This window comes from Lepus europaeus, chromosome 5 (genome assembly GCF_033115175.1).
Source record: "Lepus europaeus isolate LE1 chromosome 5, mLepTim1.pri, whole genome shotgun sequence".
In the NCBI taxonomy this organism is placed as follows: domain Eukaryota; kingdom Metazoa; phylum Chordata; class Mammalia; order Lagomorpha; family Leporidae; genus Lepus; species Lepus europaeus.
The window spans coordinates 123,834,589-123,850,354 of record NC_084831.1 but is presented as its reverse complement, the minus strand read 5'-3'; the positions used below and the strand labels follow the sequence as shown (position 1 = coordinate 123,850,354).

The following is a 15,766-nucleotide window of genomic DNA, read 5'->3' as shown; positions in this document are numbered from 1 at the left end:
AGAAGTTCAGAACTGTATGATTCATACAGTGACTTACCTTAAGGAGGAATCATTGATAAATGGAAAATTATACACAAAGACAAGACAGTTTGATTCTTCTTACAAACATGACATTCCTAGATACACAGCTGCCCTACACATTTCACAGCTGTCCTATGCACTTCATATTTACTCTGTGAAGGGTAAAAGTCACTAAACATCAGAAAGAACTTGGAAAAAATGTAGACTTTATAAATAACATAATATATAAATATATTGACGTGGGCCAGGAAAAACAATTGCTCAATGTAACAGAAAGCTGAAAAAATATGTTAAGTATAAATTCAAGAAACATTGAAGTCAGAGGTTGGTGAGATTAAATCAGCAATAGAATTATCAAGGAATCCATACAGTGACTAAATAGTATTTATCTTTCATGCGTGCTGACATTGGCCTTACAGAAATGGATATAATCTCAGATGCTACCTGTACTATGTTTGAATGAAGTCTTTATTGATATTATGAAATACTTAAATTAATTTACATTAATCTTAAGGGTCCTGGGATATCCCTTCTTTGCTTCTCACCTCCCTTCATAGTAGGAGGAATGAAGTATCTTCCATAATCCTTTTAATATTTTATGACCTAAATGTCTTCTCTAAGAAGAATATTTTGGGGCTACTTCTACACTTGCAAATCATTGTCCAAGTTTGGTCCTAAAGTTGCTAAGAAATCAATTCTTAGTATTTCTGTAGTGATATTTGCAGGCCACATATTGTGTGGACTCTTCTATACCATACTGTACTCTGTCTGCTAGCTACTCAGCCCTTTTTTTCAATTTTTTGGAATCAAATTAAAACTGGCTATCCTAATACATTGAAATCTCCATCTCAACATCAAAAAGATGTTATTTACCCTGTACTCTATATTAGCCAATAAAATTATCTAGAAAATGCTCTAGGACATGTCTCTTATCACACAATAAGTCATCAATTATTAGTTATTGAGTGAAATCAATAAATGAGTGAACAGAAAGTGTGGAAGACATCATCTGCACAAAGTATTATTAAACAAAATGGAAAAACTGTTGGTACTTGTGCATTGGATTATTTGTTTTATTAATCACCATTTTAATTTGATAGAGAGTTGAATGCTTTTATTTTCTTTCAATTTCAGATATGAATATGATGAAGATCAACCAGACAGTTCTGCAGGAATTCATTCTTGTTGGCTTTTCTGTTTACCCACATGTACAGACATTCCTCTTTGTGTTCTTCTTTTGCCTTTATGTTCTCACCCTGACAGGTAATTTGGCCATCTTGGGTCTTACGTGGTTGGATAGATCTCTCCACACCCCTATGTATCTCTTCCTTAGTGCACTTTCCTTCTCTGAGACCTGCTACACATTGGCCATTGTGCCCAAGATGCTGGCAGATCTGTTGGCCAAAACTAGAAGAATTTCAGTCATAGGTTGTGGCTTTCAGATGTGTTTTTTCTTGGGACTTGGTGGCACAAACTGCATCATACTCACTTTAATGGGGTATGACCGTTTCATGGCCATCTGCAACCCTCTCAAATATCCACTGCTTATGACCAACATTGTATGTGGACAACTTGTGGCCTCTGCTTGGGCTGGAGGCTTCTTCATTTCTCTGGTAGAGACTGCACTGATATTCAGGGGCTCGTTTTGCAGACCCAACCTTGTGAAGCACTTCTTCTGCCACATGCGGGCAGTCATGAGGCTGTCTTGTATAGACGGTGACCTCACGGAATTCATTGTGACAGTAATCTCAGTGTCAGGCTTGCTAGGTACCTTCCTGCTTATTTTTCTGACGTATGTTTTAATTCTTTCCACTGTCCTCAGGATCCCATCAGCTGAGGGCAAGCAGAAAGCTTTTTCCACGTGTGCTTCCCACCTCACAGTAGTCATTATCCATTTTGGTTTTGCGTCTATTGTGTATCTGAAGCCAGAAGCCTCCGGGGGAGATGATACACTCATAGCAGTACCCTACACTGTCATTACCCCTTTCCTCAGCCCTGTCATATTCAGCCTCAGGAACAAGGACATGAAGAATGCTTTTAGAAAGGTAGTAGGAAAGACAGCTGCCTTGAAGAAATAATCTTGGTTTATTGTTGTTCATTTAAAGTGTGTCCCAATGTCCCCAGAATTACAACTGATGGGTACTGGGATCTAAAATATCACAAGCATTTTTCAGCTTATTAAGGATGTTGTCCCAACCATCTACTTCCACTATCTGAGAAATAATGTTCCTGCAACTTCTGTCCATCAATTTATGGGTGTCTTGACATGGGAAAAGAAAGAGTAGGGATCGGAGGTGGGAAGCAAACACAACCACTGCACTGAGATGTTTTAAATATCTCAAGATGTAAATATTTGGGGCATTTTTCTAGGCCAGGTTGTGATCACTGAATTGCAAATAGCAGGAGAGTAAACCATTAATAAGATGCACGCCATGTAGAAACAAACTGTTCCTGCATCTTATAAACAATTGAACTTAATGATATACTTATTTTGGTGCAAAACATTTTGAAGAGCAAGTGTGATACAGTTGGGTGGCAATGCTAGCATCCCATACCTGAGTGCAGGTTTAAGTCCTGGATACACCTCTTCTAATCCAACTCCATGGCAGTGCACCTTGGAAGGGATAGGAAGATGGTGTAAGTTCTCAGGATCCTGCCACCAACTTAGGAGACCTAAATGGATTTTGGGCTCTGTCTTTGGCCTGGACCAGACCTAGGTATTGCAGCCATTTGGATATTGAGTCAGTGAATGGAAGTTTTCTCTCTCACTCTCATTGTCTGTATCTTTTTTTTTATTCTTCTTTTGTCACCCTGCCTTTCAAATAAAATAAAAAAAAATTAACAGTACTTTGAAACAAATAGTTTGTTCATAATACCAACTTCCTATGAATGCTTCTCTCAGTTCTCTGGTTAACTAACTCTATGACAGCTCATGAAAGATATAAAGTTTGTAACTAGGACTTAGTATATGTAAAACTTATGTGAAAACTATTGGTATAATTTGAACTCCAAAATTCATAGATCTGAGGAAAAATGAAATCATGAATAAAAATTACTACACACAGGGGGCTGGCATTGTGACATTTCATGTTAAAGCTGCATGGGGCTGTGGCTGTGGCACAGTGGGTTAATGCCCTGGCCTCTTGAGCCAGCATCCTATATGGGCACTGGTTCGAGGCCCAGCTGCTCTCTGCTATGGCCTGGGAAAACAATAGAAAACAGGCCAAGTTCTTGGCCCCCTGCACCCGGGTGGGAGACCCAGAGGAAGCTCCTGGCTTCTGGCTTCAGATGGGCACAGCTCCAGCCATTGCAGCCGATTGGGGAGAACCATTGGAGGGAAGACTTCTCTCTCTCTCTCTCTCTCTCTCTCTCTCTCTCTCTCTCTCTCTCTCTGCCTCTCCTCTGTGTAACTCTGACTTTCAAATAAACAAATAAATCTTTAAAAAAAAGTTGCAGCATGCAATGATAGCATCCCACATTGGAGATTAGGCTTCCATCCCAGGTACTCCCTTTCTGATACAGTTTCTTGCTAATGTGCCTCAGAAGGATGCAGAACATGTAGCAAGTACTTGGATCTTTTCCTACCATGTGGGAGACCTGAACGGAGTTCTTGGCTCCTGGCTTCAGCCTGTCCCAGCCCTGGCTTTTGAGGCCATGTGGATGAAGGATCTTCCTCCCCCCACTCCTCAACCCCTGCTCCTAGCCCCTCTCCTTCTTGCTCATCTTCTCCATCTCCTCCTTTTAAATAAATAATAAATAAACAAAAGATTAAAAATTATTATTCACATCAACTGATTAAGCTTACCCCTTGCCATGCTTCCTCACCTTCCGTAGGTAGATTCCATGACATATGTGGTCAGAGAATCCCTGATATCTCTTATCTGTTATCACTGCTTCAGTGGAAAGAGGGTTTCTTTTACTCTAGTTTCACTCTTGGCAACTAGTTATTGAATCTAGAGAAGATAGTAAGTCTGTGGAATAAATAATAACAACTTACTCTCTCACATTGGGTGCAAAAGATATTGTAAGTTTGGATTCAAATGCCCAAATCTTTATTTTGAAGAATTAACCTGTTTTTGTCTGATATATTGACTGTGGCTGAGATTATTGGTTTCCTGTTTCCTGTTCACTGGTGAGATAGAGATAAGAAGATAGATGGAAGCTGGAAAACACCAAAAGTCGTGTGTACATATGGGCACTTGCAATGAGAAAATGACACAATTCAGTAACTTATGTTAGGAAAGTCGTTTTATCAATATGGGAAAACCAATCCATCAAAAAAATCAATTTTGGATTATCAAAGACTAAATTTGGAAAGCAAAACAATAAAACCTTTAAAAGGCAATATAAAAAGATGTCTTCAACATCTTGAGATGGGAAATATTTTTGAAGATTTATTTATTTGAAAGGCAGAGTGGCAGAGAGAGGAGAAGGAGAGAGAGAGTGTGTGAGAAAGAGAGAGAAAGAGAAAGATATCAAAATCGAGATCTTCCATCAGCTCGTTTAATTCCCAACTGTTCACAACAGCCATCCTGGCCCATATGGGATGCCTGTGTTGCAGGAGACTGCTTAACCCACTATGCCAGAATAACAGCTTCAGAAATATTGTTTAAGTTGTACACACAGTTCAGCAATGTGGCATTGCAGGTTAAGTTGCTCCTTACGAAGCCAACATTCCATAGTGGAGCAGTAGTTTAAGACCTAGCTACCCTGCTTTTACTCAGCACCCTGCTAATGAGCTTGGGAAAGCAGCAGAAGATGGCCCCAGTACTTGCACTCCTGTCAATCATGTGGGAGATCCAGATGGAGTTCCTGGCTCTTGGCTTCATCCTGGTCTGGACCTGGCTGATGCACCATTTGGGTAGTAAATCAGCAGATTTGTGTTTCTCTCTGTCTCCACTTCTCTCTATCCCTCTGTCTTTTGAATAAATGAATTTTCTTTTTTAAAAACTTTAAAAACACAAGTTTTATTAATACCAAAATGCGGTGCTCAGGAGGCTTAAGAACTCTGCAGGCCCAATGGTTGAGAGCCTCAGTTCGAGGTGACAAGCGGGCACTGGAGATGACCAGCATCTGGCTTCAGACACTGTGCATGTCTATCAAAGAAACAAATGCCTGTGGTTATCATCGACATGCCAACAAGCCAAGACAAAAATTCCCAGAGTGACAATCAGTGATCTTAGGCAGGTGATGAGCAGGCATTCAGAACGAGGCATGCATCGGCACTTTTTTTTTTTTTTCAAAAAATTAAAAAATTTATTTTCAAGGTTACAGAGAAAAGGAAAGACAGAAGTATCTTCCCTTTGCTGGTTCACTCCGCAGATGGCTGCAATGGCCAGCACTGGGCCAGGCCAAAGCCAGGAACTTCCTCTGGGTCTCACGTAGGTGGCAGGGACCCAAACACTTGGGCCATATTCTGCTGCTTTTCCCAGGACATTAGCAGGGAGCTGGAACAGAAGTGGAGCAACCAAGACTGGAACTGGCACTTACGGTTTTTAAAAAAATATACCCAAACATAAAATCTGCCACCTGAACCATTTTTCAGCGATCAGTTCCAAGGTGCCAAACACATGATGGGTGCTGAGCACCCACCACCCCCATCCAGCTCCAGGACTCTTTCCACCCTGTAATACTGAAACTCCGCACCCCATTACACAGTAAGCAGTCCTGCCCTTGGACCTTGGAATTCACCATTCTGTTTCCTGTATCTATAGCTGTGACTATTCTAAGTAATGCATATAAATAGAATCACACAGTGTTTGTCCTTTTTTTTTTTTTTTTTTTTTGACAGGCAGAGTGGACAGTGCGAGAGAGACAGAGAGAAAGGTCTTCCTTTTGCCGTTGGTTCACCCTCCAATGGCCGCCGCGGTAGCGCGCTGTGGCCGGCACACCGCGCTGATCCGATGGCAGGAGCCAGGTGCTTATCCTGGTCTCCCATGGGGTGCAGAGCCCAAACACTTGGGCCATCCTCCTCTGCACTCCCTGGCCACAGCAGAGAGCTGGCCTGGAAGAGGAGCAACCGGGACAGGATCGGTGCCCCGACTGGGACTAGAACCCAGTGTGCCGGCGCCGCGAGGCGGAGGATTAGCCTGTTGAGCCACGGCGCCGGCCGTGTTTGTCCTTTTGTCACCAGCTTTTCACTTCACATAGTCCTCAAGGTTTGTTCATGTTGCGGCATGCATCAGAATCAATTTGACACTTAAAAAAATATTTATTTAATTTGAAGTGGAGAAGAGACACACATACACACCCATCTGCTAATTCAATCCCCAAGTGCCCACAATAGCTGGGGTTGGGCCAGGCCCAGGCCAAGAGCATGGAACTCAGTCTGGGTCTCCCGGCCCTTGTGGACATTTGGGGAGCGAACCAGTGAATGGAAGACCTTTATCTTTCTGCCTCAGCCTCTCTCTGCAACTCTTTCAAATAAGTAAAATACACCTTTATATATTTTTTCATGTTCCCTGATTACAAACCAGAAGTAAACATTCTTAATGAGCGTCTTCAAAGCAGAGGCTCGGATGCCACTGAGTAGTTAGAGTTGAGCATGGACTCCGGATTGTCACAGGCTTGAATATAAATCCTGGCCTGGCTTCATTTAAAACAAAAACAAAACAAAACACCATCTTTTTTATGGGTTTCTGAGATCTGAAGAGAGGGTGGCCTGAAGTATTTATGGCGCTGAACCCTACGAACGGCTGAGGCTCACGGGTGCACAAACTCCCGAGTTCTGTTGCTCCTTGTTCTCCCTATAGTCAACGGCATCAGCACTTCTTGCCAGCAACCTGATCCTGTTTGAGACTCCTGGAGCCTGGTACATTGTGTTATTTTGTTGTGGTAGCTATTAGTTAAAACAAACTTGTCAAAAAATTCATACATAAAAATCTTACATAAAAATGGAAACACTGAATCCAGTTTGAGAAATTTTATTCAGCCAAAAATATCTGTTTGGGGAGTGGCTAGAAAAGTCACACAATAAAACAATAGACATTTGGCCGGCGCCGTGGCTCAACAGGTTAATCCTCTGCCTTGCGGCGCCGGCACACCGGGTTCTAGTCCCTGTTGGGGCGCCAGATTCTGTCCCGGTTGCCCCTCTTCCAGGCCAGCTCTCTGCTGTGGCCAGGGAGTGCAGAGGAGGATGGCCCAAGTACTTGGGCCCTACACCCCATGGGAGACCAGGAGAAGCACCTGGCTCCTGCCATTGGATCAGCGCGGTGCGCCAGCCGCAGCGCACCAGCCGTGGTGGCCACTGGAGGGTGAACCAACAGAAAAAGGAAGACCTTTCTCTCTGTCTCTCTCTCTCACTGTCCACTCTGCCTGTCTAAAAAAAAAAAAATAGACATTTAAGGAATGATTTAGTGCAAAATTCGGATAATGATGAATTTTTGAGGTAGTGGTCTGTGATTGAGAGAGGAATAAAATGGAAGGACCCCTGGTGAGAGTAGATCATTTTTATTAAGGACAGCTATTGTGGTGCAGCAGGTTAAGCCACCACTTGCTCGGGATGCCCATAGTCCATATCAGAGTACCACTTTGAGTTCCAGCTGCTTAGCTTCGAATCCAGCTTCGTGTTAATGGCACCTGGGAACATCGTAGATGATGGCTCAGTTCTTGGATCCCTGCCACACATGAGAGAAGCCCATACTGAGTTCCAAGCATAGGAAACACAGGCATTTTGGAAATGAAACAGTGGATGAAAGATCTCTTTCAATCTCTCTGCCTCTTCCTTTCCCAGTGTCATTCGACAATTCAAATAAATAAAAATGGTTTGGTTGTTTAAAAACTATTTTTGTAGTGTATATAGTAATTAAATATTTTTTGTGGAGTGGCTCCAAGATGGCAGAATAGGGAGGGAGCTCACTGATAGTCCAGGAAAAGGTAGTTTAGTAAAAGTGGAGATAGTGAAGTGTCAGGGAAGAGTTAGTGAAAAAGCTGCAGAGGGAACTCTTCCGGAATAAAAGGGACATGGTGGATTTACGTTGAGGACACAGCTGCCCACAGCTCGAGAGCCCAGCTGCTGAGAATCTTCTCCCCTGAACCAGCGCTGGAAACAGAGGTGAGGTGAAACTGCAGTAGCCCAAGACACTGGTGGAAAAGTGGTAGGAAGAGCCTAGAGGGAATGAGGCTTGAAGCCCTGTGGGGGAAAGTACACCAGCCTAACTAGAAGATGGAAAAAAAAAGAGACAGTACAGATATGATTCTTTCTCTCCACTCACCTTACAAAGGCAAGCGAGACAATAGAGCAGGCACCGTTTTGGACATACATAACAGCTGCACCAGCTCGGGGATGTGCCCACCCTCAGCCAAACAGAAAAAGTTGACTCTGGCTGGGAATAATTACAGGAGATTAAGACCTAGTGAATGTGCGGAGCCTATGAAATGGGACTGTGAAAAAAAATTGAGGGTGTGTGGAAGAACTCACGGTGTGGCTGAGACATGAGTAGTCTCGGTATGAGACGCCACAAACTCGGTAGCCTTGGCTACCCAGTGAGAGACATTGCAGGGGAATCTGAGCTTACACTGAGGACTTCAGAGATCCTTTGTGTGGTCCGTGGGACAGAGCAGATGAATACTATACCCACTGGGGCTAGCACTCAGGCACTGATTGCCATCAAGGAGAAGAGCTCAGCTGAGCAGAATTACTTCCCTTTTGAATAAAAAAAAGAGAGAGAAAGAGAGAGAAGATTCACCACACCAAACCTGGGTGTGTTACCTTTGGCACACCCTTAACACTGAAGAACTGAACAGAGCTCTCTGGTCACACTGACCACAACCCTCTAGGGATTCACTGAAAGCAGACAGTCCACTTAATCCAGAGTCATAGTATAACGAGACAAGCCACCACAGCAAAAAAAAAAAAAAAAAAAAAAAAAAAAGAAGCAGCAGCAGCAGCTACCAAAGAATATCTCCACAATGCCAAACAACAAATGCAGAAACTGAGGAAACAAGAACAAGGAAGACATCATGATGCTCCCAAATGAACAGGACATTCCAATACAAGATTATGAAGATAATGAGATAGAGGAAATGAAAGATATGGATTTCAAAAAATTTATGATAAGAACATTTGGAAGTTATAAAAAACAAATGCATGAACTACAGAAATCCATACAGGAGAGGACAGAAAGTCTGTCTCATGAAAATGCAATCTTAAGGAAGAATCAAAATGAAATGAGGAATTTGGTAGAACATGAAATTGAGATATTGAAGAGAAACAAAAATCAAATAAAGAATTCAATAGAAGAAAAGAAAACACATTTGAGAGCCTTAAAAAACAGAAGCAGTGAGGTAGAAGAGAGAATATTGGGGCTGGCGCCATAGCTCACTAGGCTAATTCTCCGCCTGTGATATCAGCACTCCGGGTTCTTGTCCTGGTTGCAGTGCTGGATTCTGTCCCAGTTGCTCCTCTTCCAGTTCAGCTCTCTGCTGTGGCCCAGGAAGGCAATGGAGGATGGCCCAAGTGCTTGGGCCCTGCACCTTCATGGGAGACCAGGAGGAAGCATCTAGCTCCTGCTTTTAGATCGGCACAGCACACAAGCCATAGCAGCCATTTGGGGGGTGAACCAACGGAAGGAAGATCTTTCTCTCTATCTCTCTCACAGTCTAACTCTGCCTGTCCAAAAAAAGAGAGAGAGAATATCGGACTTAGAAGATAGAGCACAGGAAAGCATACAGTCAAACCAAGGAAACGAAGAGAAAATTAGAAATCTAAATATATTGTTGTGAATCTACAGGATACATTAAAAAACCAATATTCAGGTTCTAGGAGTTCCTGAAGGCATGGAGAGAAAGAAAGGATTAGAAGGCCTTTTTAGTGAGATAATATGAGAAAACTTCCTGGGTTTGGAGAAGGACAGAGACATCCAAGTACAGGAGGCTCATAGAACCCCCAAAATACATGACCAAAAGAGACCCTTACCATGACACATTGTAATCAAACTCACCACAGTGAAACATAAAGAAAAGATTCTAAAATGTGCAAGAGAGAAACATCAGATTACTCTCAGAGGATCTCCAATCAGACTCACAGCAGACTTCTCATCAGAAACCGTACAGTCTAGGAGGAAATGGTGCGATATAGCCCAAGTACTAAGGGAATAAATGCCAGCCCAGAAAATTATATCCTGCAAAACTCGAATTTGTTAATGAAGTGAAATAAAGACCTTTCATAGCAAACAGAAATTGAAAGAATTTGTCACCACTCGTCCAGCCCTGCAAAAGATGCTTAAAGATATGTTGCACACAGAACCACAGAAACACAGTCATCAATATGAAAGAAGGTAAAGGAAGAAAATCTCTCAGTAAAAGATCACAGGAAGTTCAAAGCATATATTAGAAATATCTTTGGAAAAAAGGCAGGGCAAAATCATGACTTATCATAGTCACATTGAATGTAAATGGCCTCTACTCTCCAGTTAAAAGCCACAGAGTAGCTGAATGGATTAAAAACAAAACCCTTCTATTTACTGCTTACAAGAAACACACCTTTCCAACAAAAATGCATCCAGACTGAAAGTAAAAGCCTGGAAAAATATGCCAACAGAAACCAAAAAAGATCTAGCGTAGCCATCTTAATATCAGACAAAATAAACTTTAACACAAAAACTGTTAAGAGAGAAAAAGAGGGTTACTATATAATGATTAAGGGATCAATTCAACAGGAAGATGTAACTATTATAAATGTATATGTACCTAATTACAGGGCACTGGCCTATTTAAAAGATATGTTAAGGAACTTAAAGGGAGACTTAGATTCCAATACAATAGTATTGGGGGACATCAATACTCCACTTTCAGCAATAGACAGATCAACCAGACAGAAGATCAACAAGGAAACAGTAGATTTAAATGACACTATAGCCCAAATGGATCTAACAGATATCTACAGAACTTTTTATCCTACACTTGAAGAATACACATTCTTCTCAGCAGAACATGGAACCTACTCTAGGGTTGACCACATATAGGCCATAAAGCAAGTCTCAGCAAATTCAAAAGAATCAAAATCATACCATGCAGCTTCTCAGACCACAGTGGAATAAAGCTAGAAATTAGCAACTCAGGAGTCCCTAGAGCATATGCTAACACATGGAGACTGAACAATATGCTCCTGAATGAACACTGTGTCATAGAAGAAATCAAAGAAAAATCAAAAACTTTCTGGAAGTAAATGAGGATAACAACATAACATATCAAAACTTGCGGGATACAGCAAAAGCAGTGTTAAGAGGAAAATTAATAGCAATAGGTGACTACATCAAGAAATTGAAAAGGCACCAAAAAAATGAGCTATCAATGCATTACAAGGATCTAGAAAGACTGCAGCAAACCAGACCCAAAACTAGTAGGAGAAGTTAAATAATTAAAATTAGAGAAGAAATCAACAGAATTGAATCCCCCCCCAAAAAAAAATTACAAAAGATCAGTAAAACGAGAGCTGGTTTTTTGAAAAACATGAACAAAATTGACACCGCATTGGCCCAACTAACTAAAAAAAGAAGTGAAAAGACCAAATCCATAAAATCAGAGAATAACAAAGTGAATGTAACAATAGACACCACAGGAAAAAAAAAAGAGTCATCAGAAATTACTACAAAGAGTTGTATGCCAGCAAACAGGGAAATGTATCTGAAATGGATAGATTCCTGAACACATACAACCTACATAAATTGAACCATGTAGACATAGAAAACCTAAACAGACCTATAACCAAGTCAGAAATTGAATCAGGAATAAAGGCCCTCCCAACTAAGAAAAGCCCAGGACCAGATGGATTCACTGCTGAATTCTACCAGACATTTAAAGAGAACTAACTCCAATTCTTCTCAAACTATTCAGAACAATAGAAAAAGAGAGAATCCTCCCAAATTCTTTCTATGAAGCCAGCATCACCTTAATTCCTAAACCTGAAAATGATGCAGCAGAGAGAGAGAATTACAGACCAATTTCCCTGATGATCATAGACACAAAAATCTTCAATAAAATTCTGACCAATAGAATGTAACAACACATCAGAAAGATCATCCACCAAGACAAAGTGAGATTTATCCCTGGTATGCAGGAATAGTCCAACATTCGCAAATCAATCAATGTGATACACCACATTAACAAACTGCAGAGAAAAACCATGATTATCTCAGTAGATGCAGAGAAAGCATTTGATAAAATGCAACACCCTTTCATGATGATAACTCTAAGCAAACTGGGTATAGAAGCAACATTGCTCAATACAAACAAAGCAATTTATGAAAAACCCATGACCAGCTGGTGCCACGGCTCACTAGGCTAAACCTCCGCCCATGGCGCTGGCACCCCGGGTTCTAGTCAAGGTTGGGGCACCGGTTCTGTCCCAGTTGCTCCTTTTTGAGTCCAGCTCTCTGCTGTGGCCCAGGAGTGCACTGGAGGATGGCCCAAGTGCTTGGGCCCTGCACCCGCGTAGGAGACCAGGAGGAAGCTCCTGGCTCCTGGCTTTGGATTGGCGCAGCACGCCGACCGCAACAAGCCGGTTTTAATGGCCACTTGCGGGGTGAACTAATGGAAAAAAAGGAAGACCTTTCTCTCTGTCTCTCTGTCTCTCTCTCTCTCTCTCATTGTGTAACTCTGCCTGTCAAAAGAAAAATAAAAAGAAAGAAAGAAAAGAAAAACGACGGCCAGCATCCTAGTGAATGGGGAAAAGCTGGAAGCATTTCCACTGAGATATGGTACCAGACAGGAATGCCCACTCTCAACATTGCTTTTCAACATAGCACTGGAAGTTTTAGCCAGAGCCATCAGGCAAGAAAAAGAAATTAAAGGGATACAAATTGGGAAAGAAGAAGTCAAACTATCCATCTTTGCAGATGATATGATTCTTTATTTAGAGGATCCAAAGAATTCTACTAAGAGACTACTGGAACTCATAGAAGAGTTTGGCAAAATAGCAGGATATAAAATCAATGCACAAAAATTGACAGCCTTTGCATACAAAGGCAATGCCATGGCTGAGAAAGAACTGCTAAGATCAATCCCATTCACAATAGCTACAAAAACAAATAACTTGGAACAAACTTAACCAAGGATGTCAAAGAACTCTACAATGAGAAGTAAAAAATCCAAAAGAAAGAAATAGAAGAGGATACCAAAAAATGGAAAAATCTTCCATGCTCATGGATTGGAGGAATTATCATCAAAATATCCATTCTCCCAAATGCAATTTATAGATTCAATGCAATACCAATCAAAATACCAAAGACATTCTTCTCAGATCTGGAAAAAATGGTTCTGAAATTCATATGGAGGCACAGGAGACCTCGAATAGCTTAAGCAATGTTGTACAACAAAAACAAAGCCGGAGGCATCACAATACCAGATTTCAGGACATACTACAGGGCAGTTATAATCAAAACAACATGGCCCTGGTACAGAAACAGAGAGATAGACAAATGGGACAGAATAGAAACACCAGAAATGAATCCAAACATCTATAACCAACTTATATTTGATCAAGGATCTAAAAGCAATTCCTGGAGCAAGGATAGTCTATTCAATAAATGGTGCTGGGAAAACTGGATTTCCACATTCAGAAGCATGAAGCAAGACCCCTACCTTTCACCTTACACAAAAATCCACTCAACATGGATTAAAGATCTAAATCTACGACCCAACACCATCAAATTATTAGAGAACATCAGAGAAAGCCAGCAAGATATAGGCACAGGCAAAGACTTCTTGGAAAAGACCCCGGAGGCACAGGCAGTCAAAGCCAAAATTAACAATTTGGATTGCATCAAATTGAGAAGTTTCTGTATTGCAAAAAACAGTAACGTGAAGAGGCAACCAATAGAATGGGGAAAAATATTTGTAAATTATGCAACTGATAAATGATTAAGAACCAGAATCTACAAAGAAATCAAGAAACTCCACAACAACAAAACAAACAACCCACTTAAGAGATGGGCCAAGGACCTCAATAGACATTTTTCAAAAGAGGAAATCCAAATGCCCAACAGACACATGAAAAAATGTTCAGGATCACTAGCCATCAAGGAAATCAAAACCACAATGAGGTTTCACTTCACCCCGGTTAGAATGGCTCACATACAGAAATCAACTAATACCAGATGCTGGTGAGGATGTGGGGGAAAAGGGACACTAACCCACTGTTGGTGGGAATGCAAACTGGTTAAGCCACTATGGAAGTCAGTCTGGAGATTCCTCAGAAACCTGAATATAACCCTACCATGAAATCCAGCCATCCCATTTTTGGAATTTACCCAAAGGAAATTAAATTGGCAAATAAAAGAGCTGTCTGCACCTTAATGTTTATTGCAGCTCAATTCACAATAGGTAAGACATGGGATCAACCTAAATGTCCATCAACCTAAGACTGGATAAAAGAGATTATGGGATATGTACTCTATAGAATACTATACAGCAGTAAAAAATGAAATCCAGTCATTTACAACAAAATGGAGGAATCTGGAAAAAATCATGCTGAATGAATTAAACCAGTCCCAAAGGGACAAATATCATATGTTCTCCCTGATTGGTGACAACTAACTAAGCACCTAAAAGGAAATCTGTTGAAGTGAAATGGACACTTTGATAAACAATGAATTGATCAGCCCTTGTCCTGACTGTCAATGAACAACTTACTACTTTATTCCTTTTAGTATTTTTTTGTTCTGCTTAATACCATTGGTCCAACTCTTTAATTAACACACAATTATTCTTAGGTGTTTGGATTTAACTGAAAAGTGATCCCTGTTAAATGTAAGAGTAGGAATAAGAGAGGGAGGAGTGTACAGTTCGGCACAAGCTCAACCAGACTTGCCCCTAATGGTAAAGTTAGAAACATGCCAGGGGATTCCAATTCAATCCCATCAAGGTGGCATGTACCAATGACATCTCACTAGTCAAAGTGATCAGTTTCAGTTCAGAATTGATCATAATGCTAGGATTAAGTGCCAAAGGGATCACATAAACAAGACTAGTGTCTGCTAATACTAACTGTTAGAATTAAAAAGGAGAGAGCAATTAGCGGGATACACAGCAGACTCACAGAATGGCCAATGTCCTAAACAGCACTCTGGCCTCAGAATCAGCCCTTAAGGCATTCAGATTTGTTTAGAAATCCATGAGAGTATTTCAGGCATGGAAAGCCAAGACACTGTAGAAAAAAAAAAAATTACCTAAATGAAAGATCGCTGTGAGTGAGTTTCCAGCGGAAAGAACAGTACATCAAAGAAGGAGGTAACTTTCTCTAAAGGGAGGAGAGAACTTCCACTTTAACTATGACCTCATCTAAATAAGTTCGGAGTTGATGAACTCAATAGGCTTCCATAGCCTTGGGAGCTCATGAAAAGAGCTTCGGGTGATTTCCGATGTCATAAATAAGAGTGTCAATTGTTAAATCAATAACAGGAGTCACTGTGCACTTACTCCCCATGTAGGACCTCTGTCCTTAATGTGTTGTACTCTGCGAATTAACAGTATAACTAATACTCAAACAGTCCTTTATACTTTGTGTTTCTGTGTGGGTGCAAACTGTTGAAATCTTTACTTAGTATATACTAAGATTGATCTTCTGTATATAAAAATAATTAAAATGAATCTTGATGAAGAATGGGATGGCAGAGGGAGTGGGAGATGGGGTGGTTGTGGGTGGCAGGGTGGTTATGGGGGGAAAAAAGCTGTTATAATCCCATAGTTGTACTTTCAAAATTTATATTTATTAAATAAAAGTTAAAAAAATGTGTAACAAAAAAAA

At 41.0% G+C, this 15,766-nt stretch overlaps 1 protein-coding gene across 1 annotated transcript; it reads left to right on the top strand.

Annotated features, from left to right (window-relative positions):
- Positions 1-1,154: 1,154 nt before the first annotated feature.
- On the top strand, positions 1,155-2,099 carry LOC133761035 (olfactory receptor 10X1). The gene has a single exon (XM_062193685.1). The coding sequence runs from the start codon at positions 1,158-1,160 to the stop codon at positions 2,097-2,099; it is 942 nt and encodes a 313-aa protein (XP_062049669.1). The 5' UTR covers positions 1,155-1,157.
- Positions 2,100-15,766: the final 13,667 nt, after the last annotated feature.

Coding starts and splice junctions, on each gene's coding strand:
- LOC133761035 (XM_062193685.1), top strand. CDS start 1,158: ATGAATATGATGAAGATCAACCAGACAGTTCTGCAGGAATTCATTCTT.